At 44.3% G+C, this 21,683-nt stretch overlaps 2 protein-coding genes across 2 annotated transcripts in view; one reads left to right on the forward strand and one right to left on the reverse strand.

Moving 5' to 3' along the window:
* The window catches only part of LOC111233747 (BTB/POZ domain-containing protein kctd15-like), a 26,261-nt gene extending 16,693 nt beyond the window's left edge, over window positions 1–9,568 (forward strand). Inside the window, exon 5 of the mRNA XM_022761634.1 lies at window positions 9,176–9,568. Coding sequence (XP_022617355.1) covers window positions 9,176–9,337 — 162 coding nt within the window. The 3' untranslated portion in view covers window positions 9,338–9,568. The remainder of the gene's footprint in view (window positions 1–9,175) is intronic.
* Window positions 9,569–12,497: 2,929 nt separating this feature from the next.
* LOC111233732 (transcription initiation factor TFIID subunit 4-like) overlaps window positions 12,498–21,683 on the reverse strand; it is a 28,682-nt gene continuing 19,496 nt past the window's right edge. Inside the window, exons 13-16 of the mRNA XM_022761617.1 lie at window positions 21,511–21,636; window positions 20,475–20,531; window positions 19,487–19,609; window positions 12,498–12,747 (exon numbers count right to left, since the gene is read on the reverse strand). Of these exons, the coding sequence (XP_022617338.1) occupies window positions 12,586–12,747; window positions 19,487–19,609; window positions 20,475–20,531; window positions 21,511–21,636 (468 nt within the window). The 3' untranslated portion in view covers window positions 12,498–12,585. The remainder of the gene's footprint in view (window positions 12,748–19,486; window positions 19,610–20,474; window positions 20,532–21,510; window positions 21,637–21,683) is intronic.

Consider the following 21,683-nt stretch of genomic DNA (forward strand, 5'->3'; position numbering starts at 1 on the left):
AGCATCTGATAAGGCAAACAGCATGCTGCGTATATGGATCACTTTCGCGTATAAACACACGGTGTGGTCAGGATATATATGTCTCAGTCGAACAGTTTGTTAAGTCGTTAATTATTAGCCAGTTTCTCTTAAGGTGTTCTCTCAACCGTCGCTAACAACATAGTGGCCTACATAGTATCATACAAATAGTGGCCTTATGCTGGTCGTCTCTATAATATGATCAATAATGTCGATCCCAATTTCTGTTTGAGATGAACTGCATAGATAGTCATAATCAAACCAGACCGGACCTGGTAAACGACCGTATCGTGGACACCACTGACAGTGACGCTCAGGATCTCAATACTCTAGTCCTAGGCAATTTCGATATCACCAACTTACTATCACCATAACAAACAGCAGTTATAGAACTACTACCTTCTTCTAGGATCCATATTCTACAATAACGTTTCTGACTCGAGAAATGCTGTTCTAGTGTTTGGTCTCGCTAACACACGATGAAGAGTTTGGTGATACTTCCTTTCTGAGGCCGCCGAAGAGCGGGCGAAGAGACTTGATTAACTCACATGCTCTTCGCTTTTTTGAATGACCGTTCACTGTCTCTTCTGGGGACAAATGAGGGAAGCGAGTAATCGCATCAGACGTAGGCTTAGCTGCTACTAGGACACACCTCGGATTCAACTACCTGATTTCATAGCGATTATACTTCACGACCGCTCTTCTCTAATACATAACAATACTGACGCAAATGATACCTGCTCACACGAGAGCTTTTTGCCAGTATACATAGGACAACACAACATGAAGCGGCTCACAACTATACACATCTTTATTCATACAGGTGTTGTCACTTAGCCATGTTGTGCAATATCCTTTATACAGCGCGGTTTGTAACTTTCACTGTTTTACTTGCCTCATTAAAGTCCTTTATTTAATTATATAGAGATAGAGGAACGTTAGCGTCTTTCAGTTTATTCTTTTGTTTATCCTGTTTACACCATTTTCTGCTTGTCCTCTGCGAAGTTTAAGCAAATGTATTTCCTACATGCTTCCTAAAATTCTACATTGACAATAGGTGTCTTATGTCTTATGCAGCTCATGAAGGGATCTATCTTTTACGAGTTAGCATCTATTTTTATCGCACGTTAGTAGACTTACCATTACTCTAAAATATCAATGCAATCGCGACTATTACACATACTACATAAACTGCACACCGTAATCCCACTTGGCAAAACTCTGATTAATCCAGCGCCACTCCATCATAACAGCTATTATTGTAATCGTTAATATCGCGACATTATCTCCATAATCAACCTGCCACAGCGCAACAGCAAACATTGTAATGTTTTTTAGTTTGGAGGTCTTTTCGCTACTAATGACTGTTGGGCAGTCTTATTCTAGCCTTCTAACACCACGCGAGTATCAGTTTTGTAAGAATAACATCACAACCTTGCAAAATAACTAAACCTAAAAAATCCGCTGTCTGCAAAGCTGGCATAAGACATAAGACACCTCATTTTGTCATGTAGGAATTTAGCGAAGCATGTGGAAATTAAACCATTACTGTCTGAACATCGCCAAGAGAACACACACCACAGAATCGAGTTCAAACAGGACTAAACCAAAATACAAACAATCGCAACGACAGCTAACACGATCCTTATATCATGAATAATAATAACGCGGACTTCACAATCGCAGGCAAGTACACAGTGACAACAGTACAGAACCGCCGCAGATCATCATAGGCACTATTCATAGCCATCAAACAATGCAATATTAACACACACACCTGTATACAACAAGCCATGTATAAATTTTGACCTATCATGAATGTTTTCCCTAAGTTCTAATAACTTTCAGGAAACAGCCTGTCGAACTAGATCACTATTCTAGCTAATCTAGTACTTTATATAGAAAGCGTCTAATTAACCAATGAATTGATATTAGACAGTATAGCACTAAACCACTCTGACTCATACTCCCTTCCCTCATTGTCCCCAAGAAGAGCACAGTGAACGGTCATCAAAAAAGCACCTAAAGAGCATGTGAGCTATAACTCACAGTCTCTTCACACCAGAGCCCGCTTCCGCGCTAAGAACAGGAGTAACACCAACTCTTCATCGTGGCATTATAGCGATAGGACAAAACACTTTTTAGAATCAAAACTATCTCGCAGACATCAGAAACACCACATATACCAAATCGCAACACCTGCAAAGTACTGTATATACTCTACTCTGCGAACCGATATTGCCCAGCAACTCACTCAGTATCAGACGATCACTGAGGCGAGTCACTCGTCATGGTGCATCACAACCAAGCACTGCCGCATATACTATCATATATTCACATAGACTTACTTATTAGAATTATATCACAAAACTAGATCATATTTTTGACTACAGATACAGGCACGACTATGTAAATGACATAACTATCGTAGCCACTCATGGTGTTAGCGACGTTTAAGAACATTTAAAACTGGTAATAAATACAACGCATCTCTAAACATTGAAAACATATAATTCTACACACAAGAGTCTATTAACCCGAAATACAACACACATATACTATCACCTGAGATTAAGAAAACAACACATATATAACCGCTAAGGTACCTATAAGTACATAACAAATACAATTCGATTATATATACACCATATAAATACCACCACACACACTAATTATATAGTCTCTATGATCATCAGCTGGAAAGCCTACACACAAACACGATAAATATGCTCACTTACATTAGGGATTGTGTGAGAGCGGTACACTACATGGAACCACGACAGCTGAAGGTAGTTCAATTGCTTAACACCTAACTTGAACGATGCTCACTATAATATTTTAACAGCCACGACACAGCTCATACAAGAACATCTCACGCACATTACATTTATTAGCTTGAATGTAGTGTCACACGCAAATAATGTAAATATGCAAGGCGGTACAGCATAATGTCACTAAAAGAAAAAGGCGAAGAAAATTACCCATAATTCACAGCATTATGCACAACCATTGGACATAAACTAAGACACTCAACGGACCACTGTGTGCGTCCCATATATCACACCCTATACATTCACCGCACCCAAGCAACCACAGGTTTACCCACTATACGATACGTTCACACCAGTGTAGACCTAAGCATGCATAATACTATCATTAACATACCATATTAATGGCATTCCGCGTTAAGGTCTAAGAACACACACAGAAACACAACACATTTTACACACAATCGCTTCAAGCACACAATTATAAGCATCAACTTCTGTCAGGATCTACGGCAATATGATAGTAATGAGACACAGTTTACATTATGATTACTGAACGAAACACGCATCCTCGACTTTACACCCATTACTGTTAGAGGGCTTAACGATAGCTAGTCAGCATCTACTTATGCTTTAACCTAGCTCGTGGCTCCGTCGTCATTGCATGTTAGTTTGTAAGCTAAATAGCAAGATACAACATTAAGACTTTTTTATTAACGTTTATTTGACAATTTATCGAGCCTAAATCATCTATCGTATGCTATCGCTTGCCACCGTTTTTTTTCTCTTATATTAGAAATTCTTACTGATTCATTACTGTTTGTTACTCACATTATTCAATTTTACAATTTCATCATTGTAAGATGCAACATGCTGATTATCTACACAATGGTTTCTAATCACCAATATATATTTCTAGTTTAACTGTTTGTTGTACGCTGCATTCTTTTCTCTTTTGGAGAACATAATAACAAAAAAAAGACCACAATGGAAATGGACATCAATGATATACACTCCAAGCAAACACAACTATTTCATACCGGAGTAAACTTACTTATGGGTCACAATACTTACAATCACCACCATCATTTTTAAAAAGTCATTCTTTGACTCACGCGCCAACTGCATTGTATCGGTCTATCACCACGCCGCCCACTATACTGGAAACACTTACAGCGAAAAGTTAAGAGATGAGCGTGTTACTGACCTGACTATAGCATACACTACATGAAATAAACAATAATAAAGGAAAAACCACAACACAAACCACGAGCACTATATTACAATATTCAGGTGTGAACAAAACAATATTGAGGTTTATTAAATTACGACACTCTTATTTCCAACCCCCCTTTTTACTAGCCCCTGGACCATTTGTTTACGATGACGTGCTATACGTAATGCGAGCTCACATGTTCGCGACCTGGAAGCGACCTCTATTCTCTGCCTCAGGCATGTATTTTTTTTCCTTCTACCTTTAAACTCTTTTTATTTGCTGCATTCATCAATGTTACATTATGAGGATGTACAATCAATATTCTTATCACCTAATCGTAATACTGTCACTATCTGGGACCCACACAAATCACATTCTACTAATTCACATTTCTTACACACACATCTACATCAATCAACACATCATCATCATCACCCACACACACACACACGACGTTTTCTTCGTCTTAATCCAACCCAATAATCTCCTATTTATCGACTACAAAACTAGAAGAATACAATCTTGACACCTTTGACAGAGAAACATCATATTCGTGTCATTTCTTATAGTATTTATTTTCACGTGATACATCTGAAACAGTCAGCCATGGATTACAGAGGAGCAAGCCGCAGCATGAACACACATGGCATCACTATATTCCTCTGACGTGACTGTGCACATGCAGATTTGATATGGAGTCCTCAGAGGTGGATGGATCTGTTACATAAGATGTTGGAGACTGATGAGGTGGAAGAAAGCCTGGGGGAGGAGACGTGCTGTGTTTCATGTAGTTTTGTTATACCAGCGCTTACATCTGAAATAAGGACTATTTAAAAATCTCATACCTGGATCAATCAATCTTGACATGACGTAGCATTATTTTTACTGGCCCATGGTTATTGAGTTGATTATTGTCTTTATTAATTCGGTTAATATGTAAAACATATATAACATGATACATGCATTTTCTGGAGTGTCCGGAGAACAGCGATCATTTAACATCGTATTTTAGCATTACCTTTTGGTTGCGTAAACACAATTTCTTCATAGTTGCTTTTCTAAACCATATAAACTACATCACTTCTACTGTTTTTTTGTTCAAATAAAAAGAGGAATGTGTTGAGGAAACAGCGAAACTGGGAAGAGGGCCAGCTCCGCATGCGCAACAACAGCCAGAGCCAACAAGAAAGAAAGACAAGCAGAACCGGACGCGCACCTTAGAAACACGTCGAGCAGACGAAGTAGGTCACACCCGCACAACCAGCAAACAGAATTAAACTATCCACACTTATACTATGTTAATTTCAACTGAATCTTACAGCGTTTGTAGACAGTTAACATTCATCTTAATATAGAGAACTATCCTTCATACCATCAGCACATAGATACCACCTATGCATGTTAACCACATCCATGCAGCATTATTTGTCCACGATATGGGCCAATGCTGACTGGTCCCTCCAGTCTTAACCAAAACGGGTCTCATGAAAGGCGATCACCAAAAAAGAGCGTTTTAGGTCTGAGGACCCAAACTTACACACGGCAGTACCCAACTCATCGTGATTGAATTCAATAACCTGCAACATGACATACTGGACATCGAATCCTGACCCAGGTCTACCGGTTGCTGCACTACGCACAGCTAGAGAAAGACCTACACAACACAGCAACACGCTATCACTCGCTCCTCCACCACATCCCTGTTCCTTCATAACATCCACACAAACGGTCCACACACACTGCCAAGCCTCAAGCTCTTGAGTTTCATATAATGGTGCTGCAGTTGCCCTACACTAGGTTCCTACCACACGAGCACGCCTCTCTTGTTCACACACACAACTAATACACCTCGCTTCTACTTACCTCCGCTGATAAACCTAGCTCATCTTGACTACTCGCCGTTCCACCCGCCGTACATACACAGCCGGCTGGCTGGTCAGCCTAAATACCTAAAGAACCGCGCCTGGTACACCGAGCGCTACGAACAGAAGGCAGTCTCGACCTTGTATCCATATTCACACACTACCACACACCACTCACCACAACACCCCATACACCCACAATACCTACACACACCTTAAAATACACACAACACACACACGACCCACAACTCACTAAACACACACCCCACACACACACGGATTCCTTGGGTGAACTCCACTCAGACCAGAATAAAACTGTCTATAATTTCTCACCTCTTTACTTTAATTCCTAACAATCTCTCCCCACCGCACATTCCAGCTCTAGAGGCTCCATTCAGCGTCCGCCCGTCACTCTCCTCAGTTCACTTAGTACGGTCCTTTCGTTTTAACTTTCATCATCTCTGTTCCATTCAGTTTTTTTACACTCTTCCACCGTTGAATCATTATTTACAGAACTCTGGTTTACTGATACAGATACTTAGATCTCTTCTACACTTCACATCTGTATTCTCTTCATACCCTCCACAGCTTTTTCATGACGTATATCATTTTTATATTATCTCTTTCTATTTTGACTCTTTTATCCTTGTCTGTTTTCATGTGTATTCTTTAGTCCATTGTACGACCTACCTGTACCCTAAATCACTATATGTTGATCATCCCTGCCTTGTTTTTTATAAACTGGTCCAGGATAATAATTCTTCTTTTATAAACGTGGCCCATTTTAAATATTTTAATTTATTTTAGGTCTTCCTCAGGTTCACAACTTTTTTCCATTTTACAGTGTTTATTATTGATTAAATCACTACGTCGTTTTTTTCATCACAGAATCAAGCTTGCTCTTTTCATTCTTAATTTCTTTTTGTCAAAGTACAAACAACTAAAATTCATTTCCTTGAAATGCAGTTCTGAGTTTCAGAATGGTAGTAATTTATTTCCAATAAATCGTTCCCTTCCAACAGATGAGTAGGCCTTGAATAACAGTTACATCAGCACAGTCTTCAGTTACAGTTAGACCTATACTATACAACCCAACGTTTCCCTCCATAAACTCACTCAGTCTCGTCAAAGGTTAGTAGTACTTACAACAAACATTCCTCAGGGTTTCTTCCTCCTCCTTCCTCTTTTTCTTCTTCCTCATCATCTCCTCCCCTCTTCTCTTTCTTCCTCTCCTCTTCTCATCTTCCTCCTCGGTCCTTTTATAATTATATCTGGGCATTCTATAGTTCTCATCTTATCTCGTTTTGTTCTTTATTTGGTCTCTTCTCTTGTCTTTCCTCTTCTTTGTTTTTTATATCGTCGTGTTTTATACCGCTTTACATTTTGGTTTCCTCCTCTCCTCCTCCTTCCTCTTTCCTCTTCTTCCTATCTTCCCCTAATAACAAATAACCCCCCCCCACCCCCCGGCCTGTTTGATTTTCCTTGGTATCTCTGGAACGTCTGACCGACCTCTTCTGTGAACATTTTAATAATTTGAAGGTGATTATAAGAAAGAGGGCATCTCTTCACAGGTTTTAGATCTTCACAGGAAGTTTTTAAACTTAAGTGGTCTCTTTCTCCTTGGTTATAGGTCCTATAGGGTCGTAACTGGGCTAACTGGGAAGCTGGGTGCTGGTATTACTGATATTCAGATCCCGCCTCTCATCTGGTTGGAAGGACATTTTTGGGCGATATTTATATTCCTACATTCTGACTCATCCTGAACGCATTTCGTGCCAATGCATTTTAACTAGTTGTTTGTACTTTGCAAAAATGAAATAAAGAAAATGCAAAGAAGCAGCTTCGACTTCTGTGACTTGAAAACACGAAGCGTAGACCCTTAATCAATAATCAATACATTCTGTACAAAATGAAAAAGGTGACACTGAGGAGCTAACAAATACATTAAATATTACATTCCAAAATGGCCGCTTTATAAAAACATTAAATTATCTGCGACACTTTATAAAAACAACCGGACAGATGATCCACATCATCAGCTGATCAGGGCCGTCCGGTTCTGTCACCATGACTCAGCCTCCACATAGAAACAGCAGAGGTCAAAGGTCACTGAGAGTCTCTCAACTCAGTGTACTCCGCCAGCTGTGGAGGGCGTATGCAGGATCCAGATGTGGTGTAGAGAGGTCTGTAGTCCCTGTTTCAGCCAGAGTTCCCTGTTTGAATCCGGATCGGGGTGCTGGTGATGGGAACGGCTGTTGCCGCAGGGTCCCGAACAGGGACGTACTCGCTGAACTGGGACGAGCGACGCCGCCCCGCAGACGCCCTGATGCTGAAAGCCCTTCTGAAACAGACGCTCCAGGACCTGCAGTGACGGGGGGGGCAGCAGATGTAGAGACTTACAGGTAAACACACGGGGAGACATGTAAGAAACGTTCCTCCATTCTGGTCTGAGATTAAAGGGCCAGTCACCAAAACCACAGGGAACTCGGTGTGTGTGTTTGTTTAGTGAGTAGTGGGTGTGTGTGTGTGTGTTGTATTTAGTGTGTGAGTGTGTGTTTATGTGTGTGGTGGGGGGTGTTTGTGGAGGGTGTGTTGTTTAGTTGAGTGTGTGGGTGTGTGGGGGTTGTTAGGTGTGTGTGGGGGGAGGGTGTGTTTAGTGTGTGTGGCGTGTGTGTGTGTATTTAGTGTGTGTTGGTGTGTGTGTTTAGTGGGTGGGTGTGTGTTTAGTGTGTGTGTTTAGTGTGTGGGTGTGTGTTTTAGTTGTGGTGGGGGGGGGTGTGTTTGGTTGTTTAGTGCAACAAAATGAAAACACACACACTAAACACACCCCTCCCCCCACACACACTAAACACACCCCCACACTCACTAAACACACAAACACACCCCCCCCACACACACTAAACACACACACCCACACACTAAACACACACACTAAACACACACCCACCCACTAAACACACACACACACACACACTAAATACACACACACACGCACACACACTAAACACACCCCTCCCCCCACACACACTAAACACACCCCCACACACACCCACACACTCACTAAACACACACACACTCACACAAACACCCCCCCACACACACACACTAAACACACACACACACACTAAATACACACACACACACACACCCACATACTCACTAAACACACACACACACACACGAGTTCCTGTGGTTTTGGTGAACTGGCCCTTTAATCTCAGACCAGAATGAGGAACTGTTTCTTTAAATGTCTCACCCGTGTGTTTACCTGTAAGTCTCTAACATCTGCTGCCCCCCCCCCGTCACTGCAGGTCCTGGAGCGTCTGTTTCAGAAGGGCTTCAGCATCAGGGCGTCCTGCGGCGGCGGCGTCGACTCGTCCCAGTTCAGCGAGTACGTCCTGTGTCGGGACCTGCGGCACAGCCCGTCCATCACCAGCACCCCGATCCGGATCAAACAGGAACCTCTGGACTGAAACAGGGACTACAGACTCTCTACACTCACATCTGGATCCTGCATACGCCTCCACAGCTGGCAGGACGTACACTGAGTTGAGAGACTCTCAGTGACCTTTGACCTCTGCTGTTTTTCATGTGGAGGCTGGAGTCATGTGACAGAACCGGACCGGACCCTGATCAGCTGATGATGTGGATCATCTGTCCGGTTGTTTTTATAAACGTGTCCAGATAATTTAATTCTTTTTATAAAGCGGCCATTTTGGAAATGTATATTTAATGTATTTGTTAGCTTCCTCAGTGTCACACTTTTTTCATTTGTACAGATGTATTGATTATTGATTAAAGGGTCTACGACGTCGTGTTTTCAGTCACAGGAAGTCGAAGCTGCTTCTTTGTCATTTTCTTTATTTCATTTTTTTGCAAAGGTACAAACAACTGTAAAATTGCATTGGCCTGAAATGCGTCAGGATCGAGTTCAGAATGTAGGAAATATAAATAGTCGCAAAAATCGTCCTTCCAACAGATGAGAGGCGGATCTGAATATACAGTACATACAGCACAGCTTCAGTTAGCAGTTAGACCTATAGACTATACAACCCAGGAGAAACCAGAGACACTTAAAGCGTTAAAAACCTTCTGTGAACGCACCCTCTAAAAACTGTGAAGCCAGACTGCATCTTCATCATCATCATCATCTTCAAATATTCAAATGTTCAACAGCACGAGGTCGAGTCAGACGTCTCAGAGATACAAGGTAAATCACACACCAGCCGGGGGGGGGGGTGGGGGGGTAGGAGGAAGATGAGGAAGAAGAGGAAAGAGGAGGAGGCGGAGAGAGGAGGAGGAAAGACGAGGAGGAAGATGAGGAAGAGGAGGAGGAAGAAAGAGGAAGAGGAGGAGGAGGAGGATGATGAGGAAGAGAAGGAAGAAAGAGGAAGAGGAGGAGGAAGGGAAACTGCAGGAATGTTTGTTGTGAACGTTCTCTAACCTTCTTGAACGCAGCCTGAGTGAGTTTCTGGAGGAGAACCAGCTCCTGATGATTCAACATTTACATCCATCTCCATCTCTGAGTCACACGTTCAGGCTGATCCTCTCGTCTCCACGGCAACCGGGGCTTGGGCATGTCAAACCCGAGACAGGAAGTCGCTTGTTATCGTCTTCGCGGACGACGTAATGGACTGACAGTCGTTCACGTCACTTTAAATATCAACAGTTACAGATCAGCTGTGAGCGTCACAGTGATGTCACAGACCACATGATCATTGATGAATCACTAGTTTCAGTCATGACCTCATCACCTGCGAGGCTGCAGGAGAAACTGCTCATTGAAAGTGACGGTGATGTCACTTCCTGCTTCATGTGACGTTCACTGACGCGTCGTTAAAGTGACATGAATCTGTCTGAACGTCGAACTCAGAGAAGAATTTAAATGTTGAACTGTTGCTTTAACCTTTGAAACCTGTGAGCGTCAACATGATCACACACACACACACAAACACACACACACACACACACACACACACACACATTAAAATGGTCGACCAGCTGTTCTCTCACCGCTGCAGCTTCACAGTTCTCGCGCTTCACGTTCCCATGACGACACGATGCTCGATAAACTCGCTGCTCCACTGTGAAGCGGCGTGAAATGACAGGAAGTGACGTGACGGTGAGTGAACGACCTCACGGGTTGCAGCGTGATCTGAAAACTTTAAAAACTTAAAACAAGGAGCCCGGAGTCCTGAGGGGGGCGGGGCTATGAACACGAGACGGACAGAGGATGACGGGGTTCGGGTGGATGTGGACTGGAAGGCACCTGCACAGGTACAGAGCTGGAATCAGACCAGACTGAGAGAGACCAGAACACTCAGGGACCACACCTGGTCTCACACCTGATCTCACACCTGCACCTGTCGCCTGTTGTCCTGTTACAGCTGGACTCAGGTGTTTCCCGGTTCAGTGTCTCCAAGTGAATCAGTCCTAGCTGCAGCTCAGGATGATGTCACCTGACGGGGCGCTGCATCGGCCAATCACATGTGAGCGAGGTGTATTTAGTGAATGCTGTGTTTCTGTTTGACACACGACGTCACAACTCAACGTGAAACAGCCGCCGCCGCCATCACCTGTGAAACCCTGTGAACCACTGTGCTGAGTCCTGCTGTGCGCCCCCCCCACCAATGCAGGTCTGAAAAGAGCCCCCGCCCCTTCTCTGCTGCAGGCTCCAGGATACATCAGCTGCTGCTAGAATAACACAGCACTATCTACCACCTGACTGTCGGTGGTCCAGGTGCACTGTGGGTAATGGAGGCAGCAGCTTTTGACAAAGAAGAACATGGAATAAAAGACAGATCTGTGGTTCTTTAAAAACCTGATCACACCGACCACCTGGTCAACCTGTGACCAATCACAAGCCGTCCTGACAGAGCTGAGCTCTGATTGGACGGAGAGCAGCAGCTTATTGTCTGAGTCACTCCAGATTTTCAGAGTAGAGCTGGAATAATTTAATCAATGATCAATTAATTAGTCAATCAAAGGAAAATTAATTGGCAACTATTTTATGACTGAATTATTAGTGATTTTAAAGCAGAGCAGACAAATGTTCTGATGGTTCCAGGTTCTCCGCTGTGAGAACTTCCTGTTTCTCTTCCATCAGTTTTATTCACATTCGTTCTAATGTTAATCAATGAATCAATGATGAAGACACCTGTGTCTGTGTGAGCTGCCCCCCCCCCCCCCCCCCCCCCCCCCCCCCGACTCCTCGACACTGTTGGCAGAGCAGCTGCTAATTCACCAGAATAAAAGCCCACACTGACTCTGATTTGATCCAGTCCAGCTGTTCTGTGGATCTGGATCCAGTTTCACCTGGAGACAAAAACCTCATTGATCCTGTCGATCAGCAGAGACGGTGGCGAGCTCAGCACAGTGGTTCAGACCTGTACGACGGACGCGGATCAGTTCTGTTCAGACCGGATCCTCAGGTGAGACCCGGTCCTCACAGGACAGGTACAGTACATGAACTGAAGCTGAGGTGTGGAGTTCAGTCTCAGAGTCGACACCTGCAGGAACTAAAATGAGACACGGTTTCAAAACAACATGACGAAGATGTAAAACTAGAAGCCAAAAGATTAAAAGGAGCTGCAGGGACTGAAGGGGGGGGGGGGGGGGGGGGGGGGGGGGGGGGGGGCGAAGGAGGCGGACTCTGAGGATGTGAGGACTGGAAGAGGAGGTGAAGGGTGATGCAGTTCGTGGTCTGCAGCGGGTCCACTCCTCATTTCAGCAGAGCCTTGTAGAGCATGAGGGAGCGCGCCGTGGTGCGGTCCTGCTCCAGACAGAAGATGAAGTCCCTGAGGTTAACGCGTGTGATCCGCTGACGGAGCTGCTGCCGGGGCGAGCCCGCCGCCGAGGAGCCGGCACCCGAACCTGAGGCCACCTGAGGGGGGGGGACAGGAGCGTTATTCAGACTGGTCTGTGGTCTGACTGTTTCACCAAGATAAAGACTAATGTTACCATGGTAACAATCAATCAACAATCAACAACATGAAAACATGTTTGTGGTTTCTAACATTGTTATGGAGACAGCAGACAGAAGAAAAGAGTTGGCAGCCATTCTGTTTTTTATTGTGTCACTCTTTGCTGAATTTACAAAGTAAAACATCCTGTAACTGTTGAGTTCTTCTTTAAGGGTAAACACTGCTCCGTGGTTGGATGTGGTTCCTCAGTCGGCCATTTTTCTTATTTTGAAAATGATAGATCAGGTCTAGGTTCCATCAAGTGTAAAGGTCTGTGTCCATGTGTAGTGTGATTATAGATCAGCTCTAGCTTCTATATTAATACTGTGAAAGTATCAAAGCCTCAGTCCACAGAGAAATGCACACAGCCTGTATTCAGAAACTGAACCTTAAAACCAGCCGTCAGGACTTCTGGAACTTTGTGATGTCACAACAAAGCAGTCACCAAGCCCCGCCCACCTGGACCCACCATCCAAACCTTGCAGGATTTGGTTTCTCTGAGTGTTTTTACCTGAAATCTGCTATATTTTTATTGGATCACTCAGAAAACAGTCAGCCAATCAGAAGAGAGGCTCAGAGCCTCCTCTCTTCTGATTGGCTCACTGACCTGTTGTTACTAGAGCTCCAGAGAGAAGCCTGAGAGAGGAGATGTGAAACTACACTGAGATGGTTTTTATATCTTCTGATGGATCAACACTTCAAAATAAAAATATGGAGTTTTAAGGTTTAGAACCGAACCTCAACATATATTCGTCAGTGGATGGAAACAGCAGAGTGAACCTTGATTCCCTCTGAATGTTCTCTGACTGTCAGAGGTGAAGGTTCAACATCAGGTCTGCTCTGTGTCTCTCAGGCCGGTGGACTTCCTGCAGAAGCTCCTGAATCATCAGTCAGAGGATTAAGTGAGATCTCCCACACTGCTTTAATCACACACCAGACAGTCCAGACCTGCAGGAGGATCACTGCAGCTTCATGTCTGAGGTGTGTCGTGTCCTGGGGACAGGTAACGCCCGGCGCCTGCAGCTATCACTCACACAGGCTGCTGTGCTCCGACAAGTTCCCCGTTCCCACCGAACATCACACAAACAGTTCCTTCATTCAGCAGCAGCGTCTCCCAGGAGAGGGAGACGGCCCGGGGCCGAGCCCAACCCTGAGAGGACAGGTGGAGGTGGGGAGACCCAGCAGGTGACTGGGACCGAACCACTTCACCTGATGGTGAATGAACAGAGAAGTGAAGCTGGCAGCTGAAAACAGCCTGCGAAATCCTCCTTTTTCCACTTGTTCCTCACATAGCAGCGAGTGATGTGTGAGAGCCGGAGGTGCAAACGATCACAGAGACAACTGAGCTTCTATTTCACTCATGAGCGGCGCCCGAGGCCGAGACGACACAAGACCGGCCGACAGCCAGAGTCACGATTCACTTCACATGTAAATCAGCTCCGACAACGAGCTGCGTTCCCCAGCCTCCGTCACCAGCCTCGCTCTCTACTCTCATTTATTCAGCACTTACTCTTCCTGTTTTATTTGGATTTTAATATGTATCACATTGTTTTATTTTCAGAATGCAGACATGTTACAGACTCTGAAGAAATGCAACTAAATAAAACTAAACAGATAGTTCGACCAAGTCATCTGATTGGACGAGAGGCATGAGACTGGGACTGTTCTATCAACCGTTAATCAGCGTCACATTAATGTCGTTATCGATCTCAACGATGAAAATATAATATAAATAACGTTTGAATGAAATGATGTGTGGTCGTCAGGACAGGATGAAGGAAGAAGCCTGGACACTTCAGAAACCACACCCCCAGATGTGCTCACATGACATCATCAGGTCAGAGACATATTTGTGTTGCTTAGCAACAGTCCAGTACCAGTCCAGTTGATGAACTATTTGTGTAGTCGTAGCAAAATAAATGATGAAATAAACAAACAAATCATATTCTGTTGTTGTTTATTTCTCTAACATGGCGCTGGTAGAACTGTTGTATAACAGAAACATCACACGAGGTGAAAGAATTGATTAATGGCTCATTAATTAGAATCTATTTTGATCTTCATTTATGACGTTCTCAAGAGATTAAACCAGAACCAACATCTGGAGACGTTTGTTCCATTTCTGATCATCTTTAAACTTTTTATAAACTAAATGATTAATCACATAAATAAATAAATAATTGATAATAAATATCAGTCTGCTCTCCATCATCAGTCATCATCCACTTCCTGTGTCAGTTGTGAGTGAAACAGTGAGTCTGGTTCAACTCTGTAGACGGAGCTGACGGCACAGGATAGGAATGAAGCTCCAGGTCCACACAGGAACACAGAGAGAGCTTTATGAAGCCGCACCGCCTGAGGGAACGTTCTCCACACACACACACACACACACACACACACACACACACACACACACACACAGAGAGGCGTGGCCTCTGTCCTGACACAGATCAACCTCTCTGCTCCAATACAGATTTAAATATTACACAGATATATAAACAATCAATATACAGGAGACGTTCTCCACCTCTACACTAACAGACGTTCTCCTCCTCTTCACTAAGAGAGACGTTCTCCGCCTCTAAACTAACAGACGTTCTCCACCTCTTCACTAAGAGAGACGTTCTCCGCCTCTAAACTAACAGACGTTCTCCACCTCTTCACTAAGAGAGACGTTCTCCGCCTCTAAACTAACAGACGTTCTCCACCTCTTCACTAAGAGAGACGTTCTCCGCCTCTAAACTAACAGACGTTCTCCACCTCTTCACTAAGAGAGACGTTCTCCGCCTCTAAACTAACAGACGTTCTCCACCTCTTCACTAAGAGAGACGTTCTCCGCCTCTAAACTAACAGACGTTCTCCACCTCTTCACTAAGAGAGACGTTCTCCGCCTCTAAACTAACAGACGTTCTCCACCTCTTCACTAAGAGAGACGTTCTCCGCCTCTAAACTAACAGACGTTCTCCACCTCTTCACTAAGAGAGACGTTCTCCGCCTCTAAACTAACAGACGTTCTCCACCTCTTCACTAAGAGAGACGTTCTCCGCCTCTAAACTAACAGACGTTCTCCACCTCTTCACTAAGAGAGACGTTCTCCGCCTCTAAACTAACAGACGTTCTCCACCTCTTCACTAAGAGAGACGTTCTCCGCCTCTAAACTAACAGACGTTCTCCACCTCTTCACTAAGAGAGACGTTCTCCGCCTCTAAACTAACAGACGTTCTCCACCTCTTCACTAAGAGAGACGTTCTCCGCCTCTAAACTAACAGACGTTCTCCACCTCTTCACTAAGAGAGACGTTCTCCGCCTCTAAACTAACAGACGTTCTCCACCTCTTCACTAAGAGAGACGTTCTCCGCCTCTAAACTAACAGACGTTCTCCACCTCTTCACTAAGAGAGACGTTCTCCGCCTCTAAACTAACAGACGTTCTCCACCTCTTCACTAAGAGAGACGTTCTCCGCCTCTAAACTAACAGACGTTCTCCACCTCTTCACTAAGAGAGACGTTCTCCGCCTCTAAACTAACAGACGTTCTCCACCTCTTCACTAAGAGAGACGTTCTCCGCCTCTAAACTAACAGACGTTCTCCACCTCTTCACTAAGAGAGACGTTCTCCGCCTCTAAACTAACAGACGTTCTCCACCTCTTCACTAAGAGAGACGTTCTCCGCCTCTAAACTAACAGACGTTCTCCACCTCTTCACTAAGAGAGACGTTCTCCGCCTCTAAACTAACAGACGTTCTCCACCTCTTCACTAAGAGAGACGTTCTCCGCCTCTAAACTAACAGACGTTCTCCACCTCTTCACTAAGAGAGACGTTCTCCGCCTCTAAACTAACAGACGTTCTCCACCTCTTCACTAAGAGAGACGTTCTCCGCCTCTAAACTAACAGACGTTCTCCACCTCTTCACTAAGAGAGACGTTCTCCACCTCTACACTAACAGACGTTCTGCACCTCTACACCAACAGTGTTCTGTCAGACACGTTCTCCACCTCGTGTTGGAGTCATTAATCATATAATTATGAATTGCTATTCTCTACAGCTGAGAAGAACTAAAAACATGTGATATAATAATGATTCACTGGTTTGTATTAAATGTCGTTCTGTGGTATTAAAATCTGAAACGAGCTTCTGGAACCTGCAGAACCTCCTCCTGACCTCAGCAGGTAAAAGCTGTGACAGGTTATTTGTTGTTTGAGAATAACAGCGCTCCCTCGTTGCTAGCGTGTTTTCATAACAGGCCGAGCCCCGGGGCGTCAGGGTGGGGGCGGATGAAGCCTGACGGGGCCTGCAGCTGGGAGCTGAAGGGCGGACTGCAGCAGCTCCGGGCTGATCAGATAACAACAGCCAGAGAACAAAAAATCGTCTGTGCTGTGAATTCTGTCCTGCAGAGCGGAGGCAGGGTGGGACCTCTTCATGGAGAGAGGATCTCTGCAGTGTCTGATCTGACACTTAAAAGTAACAGCTGGACATTAACACAGAATCTGAATCTCATTCAAGACTTGATCCAGACCCTGGAGGTCCTGGTGACCAGTGTGGTTCTTCATTTCTATTTAAACAGCAGTTACTGGCAAACTTCCTGAGAACCTGACGTGTCTTATTAACTTCAGCTCAACTCCACACTGAACTAGTCAGTCCTTGAGTATCGACATGTTCGCACTGAGACTGGGAAACTGGCTTTTAAATTTCAGGCTCCACACACGTGAACTAACATGTAAAAAAGATGAGTGAAGAAGTTAATCCAGTGTAATGTTGTAAATGTGTCAGCTGACTCAGGACAGTGTGAATGTGTGTGCTTCAGCTGAGTCTAAATGCTTTTATGAACTATGTCCTATATTATACCCGTCTCTGCTTTTATGATTCTCCTACATTACACTGAACGCAGCTTACCATTTAAACACTCACACTCATGGATAATTGTTTGTCGTGTTGTGGATTTTGTTTCAGGGCGTCCTTCCCTGTATAAATAAAGGTTTGAATGAACCAGTCGACTGCATGAGCAGGAAACAAGGTGTTTACAACCTGTTTCTGACGCCACCAAGTGGCAAAAAACTGTTACCACAGGTTAAAGGTTTCACACCTTTCTTTTTTTTTATTATTAAAAAACTGAATTCAGTCATCAAGACTTAAAGACCTGCTGAAAACACCAGGCTTTCACCACATTCAGATCTCAACAGAACATGGACAGAATGTAACACCTGCTTCCTGGTCATACTGGTGAAGGTGTCAACAAAAACCAGTAGAGATGATAAAGTTTACAATTACAACATTTCCATCATATTGTTTCAGTTCTGTCCAGTAATAAAGTCATCAATGATTTAAACATGCTCTGGATGAGCAGTCAGAAATAGATGGATGAATAAGTGGTTGGATCGATTAAGAATCAGTAATTTAAGATGTAAGTAAAGTTTACATGAGGTCAGTTTCAGAGAGAATACTGAGTGTAAGACTTGAAAGGTGAGAGGTTCAGAGCTGCTGCAGCCACAGTCCACAGGCCAGCACATCGCTCACATTTCCCAGAGTTCATTGCCCCTGAAATGTTGGATTACTCTGCAGCCCCCCCCCCCCCCCCCCCCCCGTCACTCTGCTGCCTTTGTCTGGGACCGCTGGGGGTCGAGCCTCAGGCGGGATGTGTGGGGGTAGAGAGACAGGGAGAGCATGTGTGGGAGGGTGGGGCAAGCACGAGGCAGGCAACCCCCCCGAGCCATGACCCCCTCCCCTCCCACCACCTCCCCGATCCCCATCCAACCCTCAGCCCCGAGCTCATTTCTGCAGAGCTGAAATCTATGGCTGCCCTCAGGGGGGTGGGGGGGGGGTCCCACACCCACAAGGACCTCCAGGCAGACACTGACCCCCTTCACTCAGCTTTGGTCACATTCACTGCCTGGATTAGAGACGAGTGTGTGTGTGTGTGTGTGTGTGTGTGTGTGTGTGTGTGTGTGTGTGTTTCTCTATATTCATGGGGTCCACAGAGCCTGGGATTCATTTTTGAAACACGGCATCATGGGAAATCAGTGCAGCAGATAACTGTAATAATCTTTCAAATGTGTTTTTCCCTCCGAGGCCTTTGATTTGAAAAATCCCATTAGCCACTTGATATCACAAAAGGCCATTTTCCAAGATGGCCGCCATTTCCAGCTCAGGAAACAGAGTTTTAACCACTGGACGAATTTCAATGATTTTACAACTGAATCCTGTTTTTGACTTCGAGGACGTCAGATTCACAATTAAATATTATTCTAAATAATTTTTTAAATAATCTTATTTATTATCTATTTATTTATTAATAATTATTATCTATTATTTCATATAATTATTATGTCCCTCCATGTGATTGTTCTAATTCAGCAGGACTTTTAATTTGTAAAATGTAAAATGTTTGATGTGACACCTGAATCGTTCATAAGGGAAAAACTGTGGGTGAATTTATTGCAGAAAAATTATATTTTCTTGCTAGACATGTCAGCCATCTTGGAAATGGCGGCCATCTTGAATTTCTGAGTGGCTAACGTGTTTTATTAATAATACTGTGTCTACATTTGAAAGATTTCTCCAGTTCTCTGCGGAGCTACATCAGCTGACTCCTGATTGGTCGTCTGTCCCGGTCGACTCGTCACTGGCTTTAAACGACGGCGTGATCGTGATCCTGACGTCTTACCTCTGTGCCAGCCGCGGCTCCTCCCGGTGAGTCCAGCTTGCGTTTCTTGCGCGGCCCGATGGCGGCGAGGGCCGTGAGGTTGGCGTCTCGTTGTCTCATCTGAGCCAGCTCCTGCTGCTGCATCTGTGGAGGGAAAACAAACACGATGTCACGCGTCGACGTTTGTTTGGGCTCTGTGTGGCCGTCCAGGTGGAAACAGACCTCAGGTGAAGACGACGACACGAAGGAGACATTTATACTTCAGACTCGTTTCCCTCCTCTGTCAAACAGCTGATCCACTGCTGCTCTCTGGGACCATGAGGGACTGTCTCCTCACAGTGGGACAGACAGTCCTGAACTACACTGACCTTTAACCCCGTCTGCTGAGGTCACCGGCCTACAGCCTCTTCTGGTCTACCTTTGTCCACATCTGAACCCAGACACTGACCACTACTCAGAGGTCCTGAGTGACCTCTTCAGACCGGTCCAGACCGCCCTGACATGCCTCCACTTGGCTGCCCCCCTCCCTCCAGCCCTCGGGCCTTGAGACTTATGGGTAATGACCCCTGACCTCTGCAGAGACCTCAGGCAGACCCTGAGGTCTCTGCAGAGACTCGAGCGTCTGGCTACGGCCTGAGGGTGAGACTGTGTGTGTGTGTGTGTGTGTGTGTGTGGGGGGGGGTGCAGTCAGCTGGAGGCTGGATAACATGAACACAGTGAAATGGGACGCTCCCCACAGGTTGACATAAGAACATAAAGAAATAAAACAACAAACAAACGTAATGAACTACAACAGGAAACCTCCACCTTCTCTCCGTCTGTCAGTGGTGTGGTGCACAGACAGACATATTGACCACAGTATCAGTGATCAGGATGACTGGGCTTGGATCAATAATAATGTATATACACACACACACATATATATGAGTATATATATATATACACACATTCCAGACTCAACAACACAAGCCTTCACATGAAGACAACACTGACACACAGGGGGTCGTACCTCCTTGGCCTTCTGCTTCAGGCGAGCCTGCTCTGGATCTTCTTGTCTGGCGCGACTCTGGAAGTCAAACACAGACACAGGGGTCAGACCGCTGCTTCTATCTGATGACCTTTGACCTCTCTGTGCTGATGGGTAAACATGAAGGGCGCTGAGCTGTGACTGAGGAGGAGTTTTTATTTTCCCGCTGACTCTGACTGACGATCACTTACTAATATAATATAATATAATATAATATAATATTATATAATATGATATAATATAATAAACTTTAATGTAAAAAATATTAATTTGTTTTTAGAGATTCATATGTTTTATAATATTAATTGTGTGTGTCCATGTTCTACATATAAAAATCTATTTGACCTTTTTTTTTCTTTTATTTCTTGGTATTTCAGAATAAAGCGCCGTATTTCAGAGTAAAGTTGAGCTGAATCTATTGATGGTTTTAATTTGGATATAATGAGTCAATATTCTTCAGTATAATAATCACCTCCTCAGTGACATCTCTGTCAAACGTCAAGGTAATGAGCCCAGTGAGTGTGTGTGTGTGTGTGAGTGTGTGTGTGTGTGAGTGTGTGTGTGAGTAATGATGTCTTTAGAAGATAATTTCTGTAATTATCTCTGCTTCCATGTGTCACGTCTTCCCCATGGGAGGACAGAAAAACACACACACACACACACACACACACCTAATAGGACACCATTAAGCAGGTTTTAAAACAGGATAAAAACTGATCTCACAGCCATGAAGAAGAAAGTGGCTGAGATCAATTCAAATCATTAATCGATCAGTGTATTGACAGAAAATTAATCTGCAACTATTTTAATAATAGTTTAATATTTTCTATCACAGTAAATTGACTGTTTTCAGTTCTGTTGGTCGACAAAATGTGATGTGAAGATGTCACCTTGGACTCTAGGACGGACAGAAGAAAGAAGAAGAAAGAAGAAGAAGGAACAACACACCTGTACACTGTGTGACTATACAGGTATCAGATTGAGAGTGTGTGTGTGTGTGTGTGTGTGTGTGTTGTACCTTGGCAGCCTTCAGCAGCATCTCTCTCTCCTGCTCGTCTTTCCTCTGTTTCTCCATTCGCTCCAGCTGCTCGAAGAAACGAAGCTGAGAGCGAACGTCTGACGTCTGTTCGTGATGCTCTTCATCCTGACGGAGGAAGACAAGGAGGATGGTGACTGTCTATCTAATTTGCC

The sequence above is a fragment of the Seriola dumerili genome, unplaced genomic scaffold (genome assembly GCF_002260705.1).
Source record: "Seriola dumerili isolate Sdu_G_001 unplaced genomic scaffold, Sdu_1.0 BDQW01000417.1, whole genome shotgun sequence".
Lineage (NCBI taxonomy): Eukaryota > Metazoa > Chordata > Actinopteri > Carangiformes > Carangidae > Seriola > Seriola dumerili.